General features: G+C 49.4%; 1 protein-coding gene across 2 annotated transcripts in view; it reads right to left on the reverse strand.

Moving 5' to 3' along the window:
* Positions 1-23538, reverse strand: part of TUBGCP3 (tubulin gamma complex component 3) — a 1162672-nt gene that overhangs the window by 327539 nt on the left and 811595 nt on the right. For both annotated transcript variants that reach the window (XM_069636982.1, XM_069636981.1), the window contains exon 16: positions 7390-7458. In XM_069636982.1, the coding sequence (XP_069493083.1) occupies positions 7390-7458 (69 nt within the window). The remainder of the gene's footprint in view (positions 1-7389; positions 7459-23538) is intronic.

Consider the following 23538-nt stretch of genomic DNA (forward strand, 5'->3'; position numbering starts at 1 on the left):
GTCCCCTTTCCTCTATACTGCACGGGCGTCCGATGCTAGGGACAGGAGATGAAACCTTTTTCACCAGACAAATCATCTTCCCCCTTAAATTTAGATGCACGCCTGGCGCGGCCATCGGAGCACGCGCTCCCGTGACTGTGTCCACCAGCACCACTCCTCAGTACCCTTTGACGCGTCGACAATATTAACATTGCCTAATGACACCAGTTTTATTTAGGGGGGGGTGGTGGGACGTATGGAGGAAAGGGGACTATGGACTAGGAGTCCGTTAGTCACTACGGTGAGTAACTTATAATTACTCCTACATCCCGTCCCATTTCCTCCATACTGCATGGGCGATTACAACTGAAGGTAGCCCCACGGTGGAGAGGTGCCCCTCTTAAGAAAACAAGTTCCTTAACACTGCCTGACCAAATGCTGTGTCTGACCTGGAGCCGGCATCCAAGCAGTAGTGCTTGCAGAAAGCCGAGGGCGTAGCCCATGGAGCCGCCTTGCTGATAACCTGCCACGGAACATGTCTCTGGAATGCAACAGCCATGGCTTTGGCTCCGATTGTGTGGGCATGCATATTTGCTGGAAGTGGTTTGCGCTACCCTTTGTATGCTTCCTTGATGGCCGTAAACATCCACCTTGCTATGGAAGCCTTGGAGACTTGACAGCCAGGCTTTGACCCACCGAAGATGGCAAAGCTCTTGGTACTGTGCAGGTGGTATCTCAATGAACGTCTCACATCCAGAGAGTGAAATACACTCGGAGCATCATCGTTGGGGTCCGTGAAGAAAGTTGGTAATACGATCTCCTCATTTAGGTGAAACTAGGAGACCACTTTAGGTAGGAACGCAGGATGAGTTGTCAGCACCACCTTGTCCTTACGGAAAGTAGCATAAAGCTCTGAAGCCACCAGCGCCTGGATATCACTGATCCGGCATGCCAAGGTAAGGCCCACCAGGACGGCGTCTTAATGGTGACAAGTCTGATGTCCGCTGATGCCATAGGTTTGAATGGTTTATGCGCCAGGGTGCCCAAGACCACACTGAGGTCCCAAACAGGGAGTGGCTTCTTGATAGGCGGATAGAGCCTGGTAAGGCCTGCCAAATGTCAACCACTGGATTAGAGGAAGAAAATACCTCCTCCTCCGAGCTCCTGGAGGCTCTGATGGCCGCTAAATACATGCGGCATGTGTCTACCTGCACCCCCGAGTGAGCGAGGTGCACCGAGAAGGATAGGACGTCGTCCAACCTGCAAGTCAATGGAACAACCTCTTGATTCGGCCCAGTGACAAAACCTAGTACACTTGCTTTTGTACTAGCTCCTGGTAGCATCGCTCCTAGCCCACTGTACAATGTCCAAGTTAGCTTGCGACAGATGCAGATGTCTCAGTGTGACCTGTTTAGGAACCACGCTACAAGGGTTAACTTCTGGGGGGCGGGGTGGATGACCGTACCAGCCTGCTGAGAGAGTAGGTGTGCTGGGCCCAGTGGAAGGTGCACCGGGGCCTGATTAGACAGGCTGAATAGTTCGAAGAGTCATGGTCTTGCTGGCCACCACAGAGCTATTAGGATGAGCCTGAGGTTCCAGCCTTCCCCGATCTTGCTGATTAAGCTGTGGACCAGGGGCGTGGGAGGGAGGGCATACGGGTTCATGTTGTTCCGCTCGATCCTCATTGCATTGCCCAAAGAGCTACAGCCCTGCCCCTGCCAGGACGCAAACTGGGGGCACCTCCTGTTGGACCAGGTGGCGAAGAGATCCACCCGAGGATGACCCCACCTGTCGAAGATCCCCTGAAGGAACTGTTCGTCCAACTGCCATTTGCAGTTGTGCGCACCCAGCCTGCTGAGCCTGTCCACCTCCAGGTTGGACCCCCCGTGAGGTGTATTGCCGTCAGGTGCATGTGGTTTATCAGATCCCACTCCCAAATGTTGACTGCTAAGAGTGCAGAAGGGAGGAGACCTGGCTGCTTGTTGATGTAATACATGCTGATGGAGCTGTCCGTCTGAATGAGTAAGGCTTTGAGAACGAGCCCGATGACCATCAACTCGAGCCAGTTGATGTGGGCCACCTGCTCCTGACGGGACCATACCCCATGGACACTGTGGCTGCCCAAGGTAGCTCCCCAGCCCTCCAAGGATGGGTCCGTGGTGATGCTGACCTGAGGTGCTGGTTGACGGAAGGCCCTGCCTATCCGCAGGTTGGTGTTCGTATTCCACCAAACTAGGTGCTAGTGGAGATTATGTGGGATGCTGACCAGCTCTGCCTGGGAACCCTTCTCATGACTCCAGGAGGCTGCGAAGTGCAACTGCAATTACCTAATTTTGAGCCTCGTATGCAGTACTGCCAGGACGCATGCCACCATGATGCCCAAGAGGTGGTGGTACCACCTTGCCCAGGTCACTGCTCTGCTGAGAAAATACCCTGTGGCCCTCTTGCAGGGTGCAATCTTGTCAGCTGAGGGGGAACATCCTCTCAGAGATCGTTTTCCATATAAGGCCCAGGAAGGTTAGACTCTGCATGGGCGCCAACTGTGACTTCTTGAGATTGATGGAAAATCCCAGCTTGTGTAAGTGTATTCATGAGGGCGGAGGCAGTGTGCTGGTCGTTTTGGTTTAGGCTTTTTGTGGTGCATGTCTTAGAAAATTGCCAATACCATTGTTACAGAAGAGAGAGGGAAAGGGGGGGTTCTGAACTGAGAGTATCTTTTTGGCATAACAACCGGCAATGCGAAAGCATGAAACTCCCAAATCGCTAAACTCTTTTTCCAAACTCCTCCGCTTTACCACCCAATGAGAAGTTCCCTAACAATATTTGCTCCAATCGGCAGCTTTGTAAGAAGCAAATCGGGTGACAGGCTTTCCATTTCCCAGCTGCACAGTAATTTCATATTGGGCTACTTTTGTTAGCAGATTTTTGTTGTCCGCCCGAGGCTTCCTTTCTACACCCACACACCCCAACTCTCTCAAAACCCACCTGCCCCACTCCCACTCTACCCCACCCACATTACGTGTGCTGGTTGGGTTTTGTTTGGGATATTTTGGGCTACGTTTCACAAGTCCTTCAGAGGTTGCTTTGTTCTTCATGTTTTTTGCCCCCAACCACCTACGAATGAACCCCACTTTCTCCACCCCACCCACTCACCCGACCCCACCTTCTCTACACCCACCCACACTCTACCCCCAACCTAAGCCCACCCCCCACTCCCGCTACATCCACCCACCAAACCTACCCCTACTCTCTCTACACCCACCGAACTCCCAATCTGTCTATACCCACCCAACCTACTCCCACTCTTTCAGACCTGGGAGAGCCAAGTAATTCAGAGGTATGGCCGAGCTTGGCGGGTCTGGCCTGGCCTGGCTCTCGGGGCCCAACACGAGGTGAGCCAGGGAAAAGGCCATGCAAAATGGGGGAGGGGTCTGTGTCCGGGGTTAGGGACCAGAAAAGTGACTGGGGACAAAAAAAGGAGCTAAATGCAACAAAGGTCTAAAAGGGGCAAGAAACCGGGATAACGGGGATTGGGGCTAAAAGGGACAAAAAAGCAGATACAAGGGACTGGGTCAACAAAAGGGGAAGGGGATAAATGGAACAGTGGGCAAGAAAAAGGCTAAAGGGTGCTGGGGTATAGGGACAACGCAGGGGTTTTGGAGGGAGAGAGCATGGGGCAGGAAAAACGGGATGGTGGCATTTGGGGTGGTAATGAAGCATTTGGCAAGGGGAGCAAGCGCCAGAGTAGCACAAAAGGTTTGTAGGCGCTTCTTACCAACTCTCTGTGTTCACTTACCTTTTGAATTGCTGCACAGTCCCACTGAGAAGCACTCCTGTCCTGTCCTAGCCCATCAATGAGACCAGTTTTTTTTACCTGTGTGGGGGCAGTCTGTTAGGCTTGTGGCCGGCGCCTGTTTTGGGCAGGCACTGACCCAAGAGGAGGGTCAGGTCAGAGCCCAAGCTCTGAACAAGGCCCGGACCAAGCCCCATCAGGCTTAGCAACCTCTAATCTTTCTACCAGTCGCAAACGTTTACAAATTAGGAATTTACCGATCAATAATGACGGAGGTTTGCAGAAATCGATTTCCATGGCGTACGGGTGGGAGAGTTTGTGGGGCGTTACATGAACAGGAACCCAGGCTGTTAACCATAGCAATAAGGAACTAACGCGTAATCCTTTTTTGATCTTTCCCGTGCAGACGAGAATAAACCTGTGCCCTTAGCAAGAATGGTGTTCACCGCACAACGGGTGTAGACGGGAATGGCGTTTTGATTTCACATCGGCGCCGTAGACCGCGTGAGCTGAATAAACATAGCGTGTTAGAACAGCACGCCTGGATGGAACAGTAGTCAAAGTGAGTTCCATGACCGAGATTGTATTCCCATGCAAAGGATCTAACAACAACCAATTATGTGTTTTTGCTTCCCTAGTGACCTAAAGGCTGAACTAGGTGGAACATGTGTTCACACAGTATGCCTAGTAGAAGGCAAGAGTGTTTCCAGACGATCCCTAGAAAACTATAGAAACAGAACTCGCCCCAAGGGGTAAGCCGATCGGATAATGTGCATAATTTATATCATTTGATTGGATCATTCAGCACCTAATGAACCTCTTCTCCTACATGTCTTTCCCGAACCAGCGAAAGCTGACCTTTCCGCACACGTGAGACGACCCTCACCCCATGGCCACATTGCCAAAAAGCTGTGAATTAACAGCCAACAAAACGGGTGAGTGGAAGTTAGTTTCATGCTCTACTAGCCAATAGGGGAATCAAGCAGGTCATGTCTCTACCCCCACGACACATCCCTAAAGCTCTGTTAAGAGTGCAGGCTCTGGTATAGTATTGAGAGATATTGTCTTGGTTCCAACTGTTTTCACTAAAACAAGTACCTCTAAGACTCTTTACGGTGGTTATTATTTCTCTAGAGTGAAGATTGAACTTCTATTATTTGATTATAGTTGTTCGAATGAGTACAGTACATGGATATGTCAATAATATGCCTATTCTTTGTCACTGTTCTCTGATAGGTGGATGGTAAGGCACTACAAACCCTTAAGAAGAAGATGCCACTAGAATCTCAACGCTGATTGTGGACATGACTTTGATTGTAGTAATCATTGTTTGTTTTTAGGTTATGACGTTGACAGAATTGGTATGCACTTTTTACTAAACCTTCACTAAAAAAGCCCCTGAAGAATTTCCGTGTATTAATCACATATAGATAAAAACGAAAAGAAACATGTTGGGCACTAGTTGTGTGTGTGTGTGTGTAGAATGAGATGATGACAGTGACTGAAGGAAAGAGGGAATGGAATGTGTTTGAGTGAGATGTGCGAAACAAGGAAGGATCAGACGTGTTAAATAACACAGCACAATACACTCAAACGGTTTAAAATCAAAAATTCAAATTAACTGAATCGCCGATGGAAAGGGTCCTAGTTTTGTGCATATATTGCTGTTAATGTGATATTTAGACTCCTAATGCAGGAGACTACAAAAGCACTTTAATTCTGCACCGAAGGTGTGTGTTTTTTAATATTTGCGTGTAAATGAACAATAAAATATGTTTATTTTTTTTACAAATGTATGTCTAAGTAGATGTTGGTTTTTTTCTCTCGCCCTGAATTGAATAGGGTATGAGAATAGAACCCACCCAGAGAATGCAGTGATGAGCACCAGCTCAGTTGTTGCAATTTATTAAGGGTTAATCCCTTTACGCTTAGGGTAGGCTGGTGCCATATACCCCTCTATCTCTCTTTTTGTTGGAATAAGCCACTGAGAAGCACTCATGTCCTGTCCTAGCCCATCAATGAGACCAGTTTTTTTTACCTGTGTGGGGGCAGTCTGGTAGGCTTGTGGCCGGTGCCTGTTTTGGGCAGGCACTGACCCAAGAGGAGGGTCAGGTCAGAGCCCAAGCTCTGAACCAGGCCCGGACCAAGCCCCATCAGGCTTAGCAACCTCTAATCTCTCTACCCCCACCCAGCTACCTTACCCCCACTCTCTCTACCCCACTCTCTGTACACCCACCCTACCCCAGTCTACCTACACCCACCCACTCCAGTCTCTACACCCCATCCCCACTATCTCTCTACCTCCACAGACTGTACACCCCTCTCTACCCGGCCCACCCACCCTACTCCCACTCACTCTACCTTACCCACCCACCCCCCACTCACCACCCCCACCCACTCAACACCCCATTCTCTACCCCAACCCACCATCCTACCTCTACTCTCTCTACCCCTAATAAACCCACTCTCTACCCCCCTCCCACCCAACATCCACTATCTCTACCCCATACCACCCACCCTAGCCCCACTCTCTCTAACCAAAGCCACTCACCCTACCCCCAACTCTCTACCAAAAACCACCCACCCTACTTCCACTCCCTCTACCCCCACCCATACTACTCCCTCTCTAACCCCAACCACCCTATCCCCACCCACCCACCGCTCTCTACAGCCCACCCACCCACTACACCCTATCTACCCCCTCTCAGCCTTCCTCTCACATACTTGCTTCATTTCTTACCCTCTCACTCTTCCTAGCTCAAATTTCCTCTCTCTCATCATCAATGGCACCCTCCCTCAATCACATCCTACCTTGCTCTTCTCTCCCCCTTATTCTCTTGTATACCGACACCCCTCATTGCTTCCTCTTTTGGAACTTTGCACTCTCCTTGCATCCTGGTGCATATAAATGCCAAATGCAAAGAACAGCAGTAAACGTCAAAACTATTGGCTTTGCCAATGCTTGTTATATTAAGCTGCAGCTGGGTGCCCTCTCACTAGCAACAATCATATCTCGAAAGAAAAGGGGAAGGGGAGCAGGAGAAAAGGGATTATTGAATACAAATTTGGAAAACATCTTAAGAGAAAATGTACAGCCGCTTGCCCATGCTGTCCCATACAATGCAGCTAAAAGGACTGGCAGTTAAAGTGATAAGCATATGGGAGGGCGGAACAAACGCAGACAGTCCCACGCATTTGTGACAGCACCCACTAGATTTATCACAATGTTCTGGGGGTGCAGGCTCTTTCAGAAGACAATGCTCCAAGCTCCAGTCTCTTTCACAGGACATCATCCCACAAGAATGGAGGAAAGAGGATGTGTTATAGGCACAAAAAGTACTTTATCAGTCATAATAAATCCTACAGAGCATTACATATTTAGCAAAAATACACATCTCTTGTAAACCATTATATCATTCCTTCCAAATGATTTCACATTAAATAACACAGAGCACGACCATTGGAAAACAGAGTATTAAGTGATTCACCACCAATTCATATTTTATGGAATTTAAATATTTGCTAGAACTGCTATGACAATAAACATTGCAGACAAGCAGCAATGTTTGAACAACTTAAGATAAATGTGGGATATTTATTAAACAGTATAACCTTACAGTTGCAATTGGTCCGTCAACATGATAGTCCAAACTGAAGACATCCCATCCAGTGTCCCCTGCCGATACCTACGATGAAAGAGTAATACGGGTAAATATATGTTTGATGCTTGCTTGGTGTGAACTGATTCCCATCATTATACAGCAGCAGAAATAAGCAGGTATTTAGACATGAAGAACAAATTACTCAACTCTCTAATGTTTTTCCCGACAATGTTCCTCCCATGGATTCCTCATCTAGGATAATGAAGATTTCCCAAAATAACTGAAGTAAAGTCTTGATTCTATTAAAGACAGAGAGGCAAGTATTATGCCTATCTTTCTTTTAATTGCCAACTCAATCAGATACATTGTAGCAAATATTTCTTCCTCCTCTTATAAATATCACCTTGCTGTTAAAGAGAAAAACGAATATTTGTAGACCTTTAGAGCCTAGCACATGATCCAGCTCCTTGGTCCTGTAAGTAGCCAGGACCTCCTCTGATAGTCCTCTTTTGTAGCTGCTACAACTGCACATAACCCGAGAACTGTACTGCAAACTCCAACTGTACCAACGACTTCGTAAAAATGTCAACTTCCAGCCTTCTCAAGATGGCCTAGCCACTCTGTCCCTGAAATAGTGGGAAAAGCACTCTGCAAACAACCGTGCAGGATTTTGCACCCAAACATCCCCTAAACACCGACATTCGATATGGACCATCTACAGCCCAATCAATGCTAAAACCCCAAACCTAAGGGCCAGTACTGTGTAACGCACACTGCCAAGAAATCAACATATACACCTCATAGGTATCCCTGGGCGGGGGCGTGGCCTGGAGTCGATGGCGAGCAGAGGCTGATTCGCCGAGCTCCGGCCGAGACGCCGTTTCCGAATCATTTATCTCCGGCTTCAGCGGGTTAGCAGCCCCCTGAATAGAACGCAGCGGTGTGTGAGGCGATCCCACATAAATCCTCCTCGAGGGGTCGGACTCTCCGGCCCCCCAGACGCCGGCGCTGATCACCGAACGCACTCCCTCCCCCCGCCGCGCCTGGATCCAAGATGGCGGCTCACGGAGTCTAGCGAAGCCTCCGCATAGCACCCCCGCCAGCACATCCAGGCGGGGAACACCGCGGAGGAGCATCACAGCGGAGCGGCCCCCATCCCAACACCTGACCGCGGCTGGCACCCGATCCTCGCCCTACTCCCCTACCACCACTTCGGAAGGCCCCGGTCGACACTACGTGCCGGAGTTGCCCTATTTCCGGAGCTCCACCGAGGCACAAACTGCATTTTGGAGACGGCGGTGGGGAGCTCACCTGCCTCCAACTTTCTCCCCTCTACCGGAGACCCAGCCGAAAACGAACACGCCGCGTGCTCCGGGGTCAGGAGCACGCGGCGACACCATCGGCCTCCCCCTACTGGGCCTACAATCTTCTGCAGGGAGGCCGCTGCCGGGTGGCCGGTCCGGAGGAGCTGCTGGGGCACTGGGCCGCTGTGGCCCGTTGCTTCGCCCGGTGTCCCGGAATCAGGAATGGCCCGGAGGGCCGCGACGAAGCGCCAACCCACGGAGCAATCGTGAGCACAGCCCCGGCTGCACTCCCCAACCACAGCCTGCATCGTCCATGCAGCCGGGCCGCCCAACTGGACTCCTCCACCAGGGGGGGACAACTCCGGCCTTCCCCCTCCTGTGCCTACATTCAACTGCAGGGAGGCCACCGCTCGGTGGTTGAGCTGGAGGAGCTGCTGGGGCGCTGGGCCACTGTGGCCCGTTACTTTGACCAGGCCTGGAAATCGGAAACGACCCGGAAAGCCGTGACGGTGCGCCGAGCCAAGGAGCAACTGTGAGTACGGCCCCAACTACCCTCCCCAACCACAGCCTGCATTGTCCCCGTGGTCGGGCGGCCCAGCAGGACTCCCTCACCAAGAGGGGACAACTTCTACCCTAAGCGCCCCAACACTATCACCCCTAAGCCCAGGGACAGCGACGCAGGTGCTAGGATAGCGGATAGAGCACCTGGAAGTACGGAGGAGCGCCCCACCTCATGCGCCCTGGACAGCCTCCAACTACTGAAACAACAACTTCCCAGGGCACAACCCACCCTAGAACACCGCTCCGGGCTACACAAGAGAGCGGCCCCGAACTTCACCCCTCCAGACTCAAGACTTCGGGGCAACCACTATTACGTCCCCAACATGGCCGCCAAAAATAAAACCAGGGCCGCCACCATGGACTCCTTTGTCTCAGCCAGGGCGAAGACTCCCACCCAAGCCAGGGCCAGCTCCACCGAAACCATTCGCTCACAAGAGACGGACCCCAAAGATAACCACTCCCAGATAATGGATGCTATTGCCTCATTAAAGACCCACATCGACTCCAAGATAGACGAGTTTAAAATAGACATACAACTCATTCGCCAAGATGCCCGCAACTTAACGGAAAGGGTGACGGCCATGGAGAAAACCACAGAGGCGGGGTCCGCGGCCGCGGCGACCCTACAATCTGAAGTTTCGGACCTGAAAAGGAAGGTCACATTCCTAGAAGAAAGGGCGGAGGAGGCCGAGGGCCGGGCCAGACGAGGGAACATCAGAATCTTAGGTATCCCGGAGGGGAATGAAGGCCTAAATACCACGTCCTATGTTGAAACCCTGCTGCTACAGGAAATTGGGGCCGGCAAATTGACTCAGGGATTTTCGGTGGAGAGGGCCCACAGGTCCCTACAGAAACGACCCCCCCCTGGATCACACCCACGGCCAATTATAGCCAAGATACTAAATTTCCAGGACAGGGAAACCATATTAAGATATTCCAGGGAAACAGGCCCTATCACACGGGGCGAAGCTAAGATTTCCATATACCCGGACTACACCCAGAAAGTACAAAGGGAGAGGAACTCGTTTGTTCCGGTCAAAGCGAGGCTTCGCCAACTGAACCTTAAATATAGACTGCTGTACCCGTCCCGCCTGAAAGTTATCCACAAAGGGCGAGCAATCTTTCTCGAAAATCCAGAAGCGGCCAACATGTGGCTAGAAGACAATAACCTTGCCGACGGTGCAGATAACCCAGGTGGGGAAGACTGAACCCTGGGGGAGCAGGGCTGGACCCCAGGGACCCCCCACACCACCCACACATGAAGCATAAACAGCCGGACCCAAGCAGGTAACTCAATTAACAGTATATCATATGGAAACGACCCTCGTTTGGCCTCGCCGCCTCGCAGCAACCCCGCCCCCAGCGAAAGAACCAACCGGGCGAGTTTCTGCCCGACCCAACTCGCGCCCGACTCCCGGATGGGCACAGACGGCGCGAGAGCGCCTGAGCACCGCGACATAGTTGTAGTCGCTGGGCGCACCAGTTTGAGTTATGTTATCAGTTCAGTTAGTACCATAGTCTTCGTTCCACTGATGCTTGAAAATACCGTGATGGCCACAAGATACGCTTCAAAAATTGATGAACCAGAGGCCTATCACTTACAACTTATCAATCACGCTCTGATGCCACACTGGGCCGCCGCGACTGCCCCCCACGCCAAACTCAGAACACCACACCAATGGCATCACAACTCAATGTTATGACGTGGAACGTAAGGGGAATGGGCTCGTACCTCAGGAGGAACCGCATACAGTCCTACCTCAGGAGGAAGAAAGTCTCGATAGCGATGTTACAGGAGACACATCTCACCGAGGACGCTCTGTCTAAACTGGCAGACCGATGGGAAGGAACTGTGAGAGGATCCCCATATTCCAAATACGCAAGGGGTGTGTTAATATGGATAAACCCTAATGTGCCCTTCCAATTACATGGATGCGAATCTGACAGGGACGGCAGATATGTAATAATGTGGGGAACTATAGAGCAGACCCCGATCTGCTTAGCTAACACATATTTCCCGCAACATGGAATCCCGTCGTACCTCAGCACACTGAGCTCCAAGCTGGCACACCACCGAGGCCAAACCTTCCTGTGGGGAGGAGACTTTAACTGTGTTATGGACACAACTATGGACAGATCGCTTCCTCCCCCCCAATCTAGCAACCCTGCAACCCGTGCCTTGGCAGAAACACTAGACCAACTCAACCTAGTGGACATCTGGAGGATACAGCACCCAGCCGATAGGAGTTATTCCCATTACTCAGCCCCACACAACGTCCACACAAGGATAGATTACTTGTTTATTGATCGTGACGAAGCCCCGCTGGCGATAACCACAGAGTATCTGGGGAGATCTATTTCTGATCACTCCCCGTTAATCATGCAATGGAGGCAGAGAGGACCCAGACCCCCGATTCCCATGTGGAGAATGCCTTCCGCGACACTAGAGGACCCACAGTTCAGAGAGGACCTTGCCGAGAGGCTAGAGGAGTACGTCGATATCAATAAAGGATCCGTCTCCACTTGGAGCACACTGTGGGAAGCCATGAAGGTGGTCACCAGAGGAGAAATCATGTCTAGAGCTGGAGGCATCCGCAGACAACTAAAGACATCACTTGAGGCCCAAGAATCAGAGATCACCCGCCTGGAGTCCACTCTTGACACCTCCCCAGGAGTCGAAACGGAACTGAAAGCGGCCCGAGAAAAATGCCAGCTCTCCTGGGACAGGCTGGAAAAATTTGACTTCGCTACATACACCGCTCGATCCCACAGGGAATCAGACAAACCAGGTAAGCTGTTGGCCTGGTTATGCAGAAGAGAGCACCCTAAACACTTGCCAACAGAAATAATAGATGCAGATGGTGCATCCCACAGGACACAGATGGGGATCAACAAAGCATTTGCCGAGTTCTACTCAAAACTATATGCTCATGAAGCCCGGATCCCCACCACCGAAATAACAGACACCCTGGATGAGATCGATATGCCCCAAATATCCAGCGAACAGAGAACTGAACTAGATATGGACATTACTCCCGACGATGTAAGATGGGCCATCAAGTCGCTCGCCACCTCCAAGACCCCAGGTAGCGACGGACTCACGCCGGAATTCTATAAAGCATACGAACCCATCCTCACCCCCATCCTACACGAAGTCTATCAGGAAGCTTACACAAACGGGATCCTCCCCAACACCATGAGAGAAACTATAATCATCCCCATGCTCAAGCCCCACAAACCACCTACTGACTGCGACTCATACCGACCCCTGGCCATGCTCAATTATGATAGCAAGATCCTCACCTCAATACTGGCCAGCAGACTTGCTAAAGTGCTAGGGTCCATAATCCATGAGGATCAGAACGGATTTGTCCCAGGTCGCAACACCACAGCCAATTTGAGGAGGCTTCAACACATCATGGCCGAAACTCATGACTCGGAGGAAGATCTAGCGATACTGTCACTTGACGCCATTAAGGCCTTTGACTCCATCTACTGGGAGTGGCTGGTGGAGGCCCTGCGGGCTTTTGGCTTCGGAAATGGTTTCATCAGATGGGTCCAGGTTCTCTACAACTCCCCAGTGGCCAGGGTCAAGACAGGCGGAACAATTTCAGAACCTTGGAAAATACAGAGGGGCACGAGACAAGGATGCCCACTCTCGCCCATGCTGTACATACTGGGACTGGAACCGATTGCTTTATACTTTCGTCAGCAACTCTTTGACGCCGGCATCAAGGTGGGCAACGTTCATAACATAATATCATTGTACGCTGATGATGTTCTCCTGTACCTAACAGACCCAGAGCTCAATGCACCGACGGCACTGGAGGTACTCGACAACTACGCGAGATACTCCGGAATCCAATTTAGTAGACGCAAATCCTCAGCATTCCCCCTGGCCGGATTGAGAGACGTCTCAGCGGAGGACCTTCCGAACATAGGGATAAAATGGCAACCCGAGAAGTTCAGATACCTGGGGATTAATCTCGGCCACACCCCACAGCTCACACATGAGCACAACACAGAAGCAGCCGTCACCAACCTCCGACGGTCCATAAAATTCTGGTCCAAACTCCCACTGGCGATGGTGGGAAGAGCGGCGATCGTCAAAATGATAATCCTCCCTCGCTTCTTATACTTCTTTGTGAATATTTGCCATTACATACGGCCCCCTTTCTTCAGGAAACTGGAAGCTATTATCAAGGACTTTATATGGGGTCCTCACAGGCATAAGCTGTCACTGGCCACTCTGACCCTCCCACACAGAGAAGGTGGAATAAAACTACCAGATCTTCAGTTCTACTACTTGGCCGCCCAGCTCAGTCACATCACGAGATGGCTGTCAGACGAATCTTCAGCCGAACTGGGGCTACTGAAGCAACACCACACCAACTTAACTCCCAAGGAAATCCTATGGGTTCCCATCTGCCGCTCTCCGGAAACCCCCATGGTTGTCGAGCTTGGCAGACAGATATGGACCAGGACTTGCCACATCAGGAAGGTGCAACACCCATACTCTCCGGACCATCCCATAATGGCAGATGTGTGCAAGAAGGAGGCAGACCTCCCCATAGCAAGGAGGTGGGAAGAAGCCGCGATATACACATGGGGAGATATGTTTGAAGATGGACTGTTCAGGGACTTCGAATCGATCCAAGAAATCGAAGGGCTACCCAAAGGCCAGTTCCTTTGGTACCATAGGCTCAAACGTACCGCCAAGAATCAGTGGCCCACCTGGCCAGAGGAACCAATCTCGGACCCTCTACTACAAGAAATGTACGACCTCTCTGATGGATGGAGACCTGTCTCCAGGTTATACAACAGGCTCATCGACAAACCTAACCCTAAGGGACCGACACTGAGGGCAAAATGGGAAGCAGACCTCGCAGCCCCGCTCACTGATAAAGAATGGGAAAGAGCACTAATATTCCCCAAGAAAGTGTCGAGAAATTCCAGATTTGGCCAGATACAGCTGAACGTCCTATATCGAACTTACATGACCCCCCACAGAGTTGCTTCGTTCAACGCGAAGGTCCCACCGGTGTGCCCATGGTGCGGGAACGACAGGGCAGACATGATCCACATGTTCTGGTCCTGCACCAAAGTGACGACACTCTGGTCGAAAGCCAAGCAATCCTGCAGAGACGCCGGCATGGAGCGATACGAATGGTCACCAGGAGAGTGCCTATTGGGTACATACCCCAGACCGAGCAAATTCAAACACCTCGTGAAACTAATGGACATTTCATGTATACTTGTCAAAAGGACCATAGCGATGGCTTGGAAGACACCAGCGGGCCCCAGACATGAGCGCTGGTTAAACGAAATGGCGAGGTGGACGGCTGCAGAGACCAGAGCCTGGCAGGAAGGAACTACATCCAGCGGAGAAGCTACAAGCGGCTCCCTGGTCGCCTGGAGGGCCCTTCTGACGAACATGCTCTTCAATGCGGACCATAAGCCCCCTTGAACACTTGTTGCGGTTCACAGTAACAGGCTCCCACCATCACAAAGTATATGCCTCCTGCAGCTGTTCCCCTCCACTTCCTGAGAAGCCACACTCTGGACTGAACCACCATCACGAACTTCACTTACCACATCACACGAAGACTATCGTTGTTTAAGATAAGTTTCCTTTTGTTTTCTTTTTCTCCCCATCTCATTCTATCTTTCCTTCTTCTTCACTTGTTTAATTCACGAGTTTGTATTGTTTCACCTTACCACGAAACTAATAAAATACTTTGAAAAAAAAAAAAAAAATAGGTATCCCTGGGCAGGAACCCGGCTTTTCCAAAGGGTGGGAATAATGCACACCTCTGTGTCTTTAATAGAATCAAGACTTTCCTTCAAGTTATTTGGGGAAGCCTTCATTCTATGTCAAGCCCGCAGGCGTGCATTATGCTGTTATAAAGCTTACTTACCGGCTGCCCAATAGGTTTGAGATAGAAGTCTCTAAAGACTAATTCGCCGGACCAGTCGGCCAGTTTAACAATATCTTCTAAACGAATGGCTACTTGAAAGGCTTTAAAGGCCATGGCCCCTTTAACCAAGTGTGCCCCGAAGCCAAACATGTCCACTCCCACCCCAGCACACCCAGCGTGCAAGATTGGGCAAAGAGACCACCTTTTAGGGCTTTTGATTGCAATCAGCAACTGTCCTCTGATGTCTGCTCTGAATCCGGCCGTGGCCACCTCGTACGCTTTGAGACACTTCACCACACAATTGTGGGCGCTTGCAGAAGGCGGGTAAGAGCTAACGCTAGATTTGCACATGGTGCGCCTAGGAATGTGAAAACTACGGCATATGAAGCGTGTACTCTACAAGCTAGAACTAGCACGCTGAAATTTGAGACCATCCTGCAGGGCACCAAGCACAACATTGTAGTAATTTTCTAAGAAAGCGTCTTCAACGACAGGACTGAGTACTGCAGCTAGGACTGAAACAAATTGAGGACTATGTTAACGGCCCAAAACACAGTAACACGCCAGGTGTGGTAGAGAGTTGCACCTCTTTCATCAAGCGACAGACAAGGGCGTGTTCTCCGATCGGTATGCCATCTACCAAATCATGCCATGCTGATATAGCTGAGCAATCTAAGTTAATCGTCCTAAAGGCCAGTCCCTGTTCCGACAGCTCCACTATGTAGTTCAGGACTGCTGCTAAAGGTGCTGAAATTGGATGTCTATCCCGTTTCACACACCAGCGTGACCAAGTCGCCCAGAAGCTAGCTTAGCATTTTCAAGTGGAGGGGGCCCAACTCTCTTTGATAAGGCTAATTGCCTTTCCTGAAATGCCCGGGACGCTCCACCTTGCCCTAAAATTCTCCACGCTGTGATGGTCAGTGATCTGTCCGCAATCAGCGGTTGAGGAAGCCCCCCTCCTCCCTGAGTAGTAACAAGGAGATAAAGATTGTGGGGTAGACAGATTGGAAAATCCAAGGAAAGTTCGGAGTAAGGTAACGAGGACCAGATCTGCCTCCTCCTGACGGACCTTCACCAGGGTCCTCGCAATCAGGATGAAGGGAGGAAACACATATTTCACTTCCCCTTTTTAGAAATGCATCCATTTCAAGAGCCGTCTAGTCTGACCTCCACCTGAAAAACGTTGGTAGTTGAGTGTTCAAACATGAGGCGAAAAGGTCCTTCCCCGAGGGACCTCACTTCTCCTATAGAGGCACAAAGATTGATATGTCCAGCCTTATATCGCTGTGATCCATCAAGTTTCTGGAGTTCCAATCCGCCTCTATGTTGACCAGCCCCACAAGATATTCCGCTGTCACCGAAATTCAGTGCTCCGAACAGAAGGGCCTGAAATCTTTGGCTAATTCCAGCATAGGCGTGGATCATATGCAGTCGAGGTGAATGATGTACCTCACCGGTGACACGTTGTGCATATTTACCAGAATACAGCAACTCGCCTTGTTTTTGGCAAAGAATCCAATCGCAAAGGTAACCGGCTAGGAGCTCCAAGAAGTTTATATGCAGCTCCAGCTCACGTGCAGACCATTTCCCTCCGGTGGACACCAGAACGCATCTCGCTCCCCAGCCCTCCCAGCTGGCATCCGATTCTACAATTATATCTGGCGCTGAACCGAATATAGCTTTGCCGTTCCACGCGTGCATGTGGTCCAGCCACCAGTAGAGTTCAGTTCTACCCTTGTATCTAGCGAGAGGTGTACTTTGTGCTCAGACGAGAGGCCCTTCCTTAGAGGGTCTGTAACTCCCAATAGTGGAATGGTCTGAAATATGGCTTAAATGGAGGAGAGAGCAGTCCTATCAACCGCGCCAACTTCCTGAGTGATACTTTGCCGTTCCTTAACAACAATCCAATCTCTTTTTTTGGTGGACCGAATTTTTTCCAGGGGCAGCCTGAGACATACCTGCACTATGCCTACTACGAAACTCAGAAACTACATCCTGCAAGATGGCTTGCGCTCCGACTTATAACAGTTCAACAGCAAGCAGAGACTGTGCAAGAGATCCATTGTCTATGCGTCCTGTGACAATCATGTTTAAGGAGACTATGAGCCTGACGCCTTGGTCACAGAGCGGAAACTACTGGCCTCAGCAGCTTTGTAAAGCACTATGGTGTTGATGAGATAAGTCCCAGGTAGCCCCTGCCCAGTGGAAGTGCAAGAAGCGCCAGTGGGGTCGTCTGTGTCCTTGAGGTCCAGGCACACCATACAGTCTCCTGAGAGTAGGATGTCCCATAGCATGTGTATGCCCTCCATCTTGAATTGCCGGTACAGAATGACGCCACTGAGGCTCCTCAGATTGATAATTGGTCTGACCTTCGACTTCCTCTTCACAAGAAAGAGTTTGCCGATAAAGACTGAGGATGGGGCAAGCTAGGCAAATCACCCCTTTCTGCGCTAAATTGGCCACCTCCTTGCAAAGAATACTGTCATCCAGAGCAGACATTGCTATTGGAGTGGGCTGACGCCCTTGATGCGGGCCTTGGAAAAAGTCGAGCTGGGACCCCCTTACTGTTTGCCGGATCCAAACATCACCTGACAATGCGTCCTATGCTTGCACTCATATCAATTCTGCCACCAATGATGTGATTGTCTCGCAGGACGCCTGCTACCTCTGTCTCTGGCTCTGCCTCTCGTGGGAAAGAAGTTGTCTGACCAATGGTCCTGCCAGTATTTGTATGACGTGCGGTTCTAAGGGGACCTGTGATCCAATGAGAAACTGCCGGAGGAGCGGCCCCTGCCTCTTCCAGCCCTTGCAATAAATGTATTGAAAAATATCCTCTTCATCGACGACTGTGCCTATTCTAGGGACGTGAAAATGGTGATAAACTTGGCCATCTCTTTAGCGAAGTAGTCACCAAAGAGCATTGCTTGCACGGCTGACCCTGCCTCCGAGGAGGACAGCTCCCTCCAGCTTGACGTCAATCTTGATCAGCACTCCTTTTCGCTTTTCTGCCAAAATTGCAGTCTGCATTCCCCCAGAAAACAGACAGCCCGTTGAACCCACGCCACCAATACTTGCAGGTCTACTGGAATGCTGATGCATGGTCATCTTTGACCATGGGCCATCAAACTTAGTTCTGTCTGTTATTAGCTGCACAAAAAGCTGCTTGTGAGGCTATTGTCAGTCAATCTATTAATCTCAAATACTGATATCCTCCGCCTAGCACTGCGGAAACGCTATCTGTAACTTGCTACCCAGCCAGATGGTTCTGCGATTAGTCAGACTGATTCTGCCAAATGTGGCCCCTTGCTCATTGTATCATTAATGCCATATAGTGACAGCACTGCAGATCCCATCAATGTCTCTTCTGAGGATCTTGTTGATGCCTCTCCTGGGCTCTCTGTACTAACCTCATTGCATTCTTTATCTGGATGCTATACGTTAGATAGTTGTTCCCTAACAGGCTCTCTGTGCTCATCTCTTACCTGTCGTGATAGCCAAATTATGGACCTGGCTAGTGCATCTAATGATGTCCATATAGCCACAGGTTCTGATGTCATGACTGACATAATTTTTAACTATATGTCTAGTAGCGCCTCCCTTTCACTTGATACCAACCAGGGCTCTTGTCCAATGGGTCGCTCCATTGCAGCATGTGCTACTGAGGGAGGAACCATTAAAGCCTCCCTCTTGAACACCTGGTCACTGAATAAACATGCAATGGATGTTCGTGATGATATCATGGACAATGACATTGATCTGCCGATTACTTATTTGGTAAGGTTCAGATTCAGCTTCCTGAGAAGCCGTCTCGCGAAACCAACAAACCTAAAAAATTCTCTATTAGGAACTTTAAAAAGTTGACGCTGATGATTTCATGGATTGTATTAACACGCTTATGGATTTCACCATGGACTGACACTCTGTATGCCCTTGCTGCTTCATATAGTATGTGTTATCCAAATGCGGAACCATGTAGAACCTATGAAGTCTAAAATTGTAAGGGACGGGTTACGCCATAAAAGCTGGTTTACACTCGCTTTAGAAGGAGAAAAGGCAAGCTGAACCAATTTGGATCAAAGCTAAAACAAATATAAATAAAGCAGCATGGAAAATCCTGGAAAACAGGCTGGCAATTTACAAAGCAAAGGAAACGTTTGACGAGAAAATTGCTAGTGCCGAAAACAATACCAAAAAGCACTTTGAAGTTCTAAAAAAACTGGAAAAACCCAAGGTTCAACCACAACCCTTCATTCCTACTAAGGAAGACTGCACTAGAAACCAGGAAGCATTTGCAGACAAAAGTAGTGCAGATCGTAATAAAATCACAAATTATCTGTTCAATGATGAATAGCAAAGATCGCTGGCAGCCAAGGGAACCCCTATCCATCCTAAATTTTCTTTTAAAGCCATCACAGTTGCTGATATGGAAAAGACACTTGGAAAGATGCGCCATACCGCCTGCTTTGGTGATGAAATTCCATAGAGCTCATCCTAGGGAATACATTTTTTTTCCCCTTTTCTAACACGGTTTGTGAATGCCACCTTTGCACATAACACTGTTCCAGATTCCATAAAGGAGATCATGGTTGCCCACCTCTTTAAAAATAAAAGCAGGTTTAAATCCTAGGTAGGCTGCAAACCTAAGACCAATTACGAATGTCCAATTCCTATTAAAAATCATTGACAAAATAGCTATGGTGCAGTTCCAGGAACATCTGGATCGCTCTTTTATTCTTCATCTGAGACAATCTGGCGTTTGCCAGAATCATGGCACCGAGAGTGCCTTGTTAGATCTGCAGACCCACATGTTGGACATTATGGATTGGGGCAAGACTGGGCTATTGGTGTTGCTGGACCTTTCGGCAGTGTTCAATCTTGTAGATCACGAAAGCCTCCCGACAACCCGATCAACGGGAGAATGCTCCGAAAACAATGTGCAATGGATTCAAACTTATTAAATAACAGGAGATCTATGGCACATTGGGGTGATGCTGCTTCGGACCCAGCTCTGCTATATTGTGGAGTCGCCTAGCATGCACGCTTTTCGCCTGCGTAATTTAATGTCTAGATTAAACCGCTCTGTGAACTCCTTACACAAGTGGGAGTGCAGTTTACGAATTATGCTGACACCACCCAGTTGTTGCTGGAACTGAATGGTAATTACGCCATAGATTCAGACGAACATATATATAAAGGTTAATCTATCAAACACTGGATGTCCTCGTACCGATATACTTCAATAGTTCTAAAACAGAACTTCTATTTGGATCAGCTCAGGCTAGAGCAAAATGTGTTCCAAGATCTTTCAATTTCGTTATTGAGGACTGAATAAAGACACTTGGAATCTATTTACAATCCCTCTCCAAGGTAGTGAGGCACATACTTATAACCTTGTTAAAAATTCACAATATCATCTGGGAGTCTTAGACAGGTTGAGCCTTTTGCCTCACAAAAAGGTGAAACCTTGGCCCGAGGATGGACTACTGTAATGCCCTTCTGGCTGGTGCTAGTAAGGGTAGCATTCACAAACTTCAAATTGTGCAGAATGAGGCAGTTCGTATTGTGAAAAACATCTTACATAGAGCCAGCATCGCTGAATCTAGAAAAGAACTGCACTGGCTGCATGAGGCTGCTAGAGTGCAGTTCAAGTTGATTACTCTGGCACATAAATGCCTTTATGGTATGGCTCCCCGTTATTTCAACGTAAGCTTAGTTAATATGAGCCAAGGACAGCACTGCGCTGTAGAAACACTAACCTTCTCTCCTGTTCCCAGAGTCTGGCACGTGGATGGAAATGGCCGGTTTTTCCAAGTACAGGCAGCTAATGCATTGAACTCTTACTAAAAACCCACTTATTTGAATAACTGACGCAATTCTGCTGCTGTTTGCCATTTTCTTATCCTGTGTCCTAAGTTTTATGTTGCGTCTAGTGTGTTTGTGTGCACCCCGATTCCTGCGGGCTACGGTGCAAAACAAATAAATATCAATAAACGGCAGTGCCTGAGGCTTTCTCTGAGAAATCGAGGGTCTTTGCTAAAGAACCTGCGACGTCCAGTAGCTTATACTACCATGCTTTCCATACCCGATCTATGCTTCTCCTCTAGTCTTTTGTAGACTTCCGAAGAAGGTGATCATCTTGGTGCCAAGATCGGGTGTAGTGGCTACTTTCCCATCAATATCTGGCCTTGGGCATTCTGCCTTTAGGCATTCCCAGACTTACTTGTCCATAGATTTCCTGAACCTCAATCTCAGGAGCTCTGCTAAACTGGGCGACGGAACCCACTCAGAGTATTTTGGGTGGATCAATTCCTCTGGATCAAGCATGCACACTGGCACGTCCGCCCCCGTGACCTCTCAGGAAATGCCTGGCCTAGGCTCTTCATACTCCTGCTCTTGTGGAGTAGGCCTGGCTTCTGCCTCAGTAGCCTCTGGGAGCCCTTCTGGTGTCTCCCCGCTCATGTGTGATGAACAGTCTTAGGCAGTGTCTGTTTCCACTATCTCTGGGCTGGAGGATCTCTGCGGGAGATAATCTCCTATTTTTCTAGGCTGTCTCTCTTAAGCTTACCAAAGGCTCCTGTAATAAACATTGCCTCCGAGTGGGACACTTTGCCTGGGTGGGGCGAGGGAGCTGACAGGGTACTCACAGAGGGGGCCTTCCTCTTGCAGACTGGCAAACAACCTCCTTTCAAGTCATTTTTCCTTTTTGGCAATTTCCCGTACTCCGTAGGGTGCCTCATATGTGTCTCGCTACCACCTAATCTTAGCCAAATCGGGACCAGCATGATCGCCACAGCTCTTAATTCTTTTGCCGATTGAGGATCCCAAGACCCTCTTGGAGATAGCTGCCAGAGATACATCGCTTTCAGCATGGGGCTCCTCCCCTTCTGGCTCATTATGGACCTGGCTAGTGCATCTAATGATGTCCATATAGCCACAGGTTCTGATGTCATGACTGACATAATTTTTAACTATATGTCTAGTAGCGCCTCCCTTTCACTTGATACCAACCAGGGCTCTTGTCCAATGGGTCGCTCCATTGCAGCATGTGCTACTGAGGGAGGAACCATTAAAGCCTCCCTCTTGAACACCTGGTCACTGAATAAACATGCAATGGATGTTCGTGATGATATCATGGACAATGACATTGATCTGCCGATATTGAAGGTCCAATTGTTGGTCCCCTGATGCTCTGATAAGTGCCAGTGTGCTGTTGTGAGCTCCTGAAGGGGTCCTTAACATTTTGTCTTGCACTCTTGTACACCGCTTCTATGGTGCTTGTTTACCATGTCGCTCTGCTCTCGCTCTGTGACGCTCACTAAGAAAAATTAAAGCGGACAAGGAACCCACAGGGAGCGCATCAAGAGGGAAGTTAGTGCTGCAGCGAATCATGTTGAGCACCCCCTCTAGTGCCTACTCTCTGTTGCAGGATGCAGCCGCAGGAGGTCTGTGCCGACACTGTTGCAAGGTGCCCACTCAGCTAAGCCCGGCCCAGTTCGATGGTCTGCTGAGCACCACATTTTATGCAGCGATAAACCGCGACACTGCAATGCGCTCCAGGACCTCGCCCTGAGCTGGCTCTACCACAAAACCTAGTCCATGTGCGGGTGGGGTGGCTACTGCTCTTGATGCGTCGCTATCCCTTAGCAGCGACAAAGCCTAATAATCAAGTCATGTTAATCTGACATTCTTGCAACAAAGCACATTTTCTAACAAGTATAACGATCACAAATCTTGAACAATCTCAATAGTACTTTTATGAAAGATACTGATCTGCTGCTTGAGCAGCTAAGAAAGAGGACTGACGGAGGAGGTTCTGACTACTTACAGGATCAAGGAGCATCAAATAGGTAGAGCTGGGTCACATGTTAGGCTCTAAATGACAACAAATAGTAGTTCAGTTTCATGTTTTCTGATATATTTAAAAGAACATCCCGCCAGACTTTTACCATTTATAGGTCAGACCGATCAGTTGGAATAGGAGGTGGAGTAGCTCTCATCGCTATATCTTCCTTAAATGTTAGGATCTGCCCACTACCTTCTACTCCAGGATATGAAATGCTATTACTAAAACCGACAACTGACCCACAGACCACTGGGAACTGGCTCCTGATTTACAGGCAAACCAATGGACCTATCCTTCCTGACCTAGATATCACGCTCTTGATCACCCCACTCATGAACCCTCTCACCAAATGTATTTGACTAGGTGATCTCAATCTCGGTTACATTCATGTCACTGACACCAAAAGCCACTGCACTCACTGCGGTGCTCAGTGACATGAGCTTCTCACAGGCTGTCATGGCCCCTAATCACTCAAAAGGTTGGATCCTTGACTGGATACTCACTGATATATGGCATTTATAACACGCCTATACACAAG

The sequence above is a fragment of the Ambystoma mexicanum genome, chromosome 7p, assembly GCF_040938575.1.
Source record: "Ambystoma mexicanum isolate Mex_15411 chromosome 7p, UKY_AmexF1_1, whole genome shotgun sequence".
Taxonomy (NCBI): Eukaryota; Metazoa; Chordata; class Amphibia; order Caudata; family Ambystomatidae; genus Ambystoma; species Ambystoma mexicanum.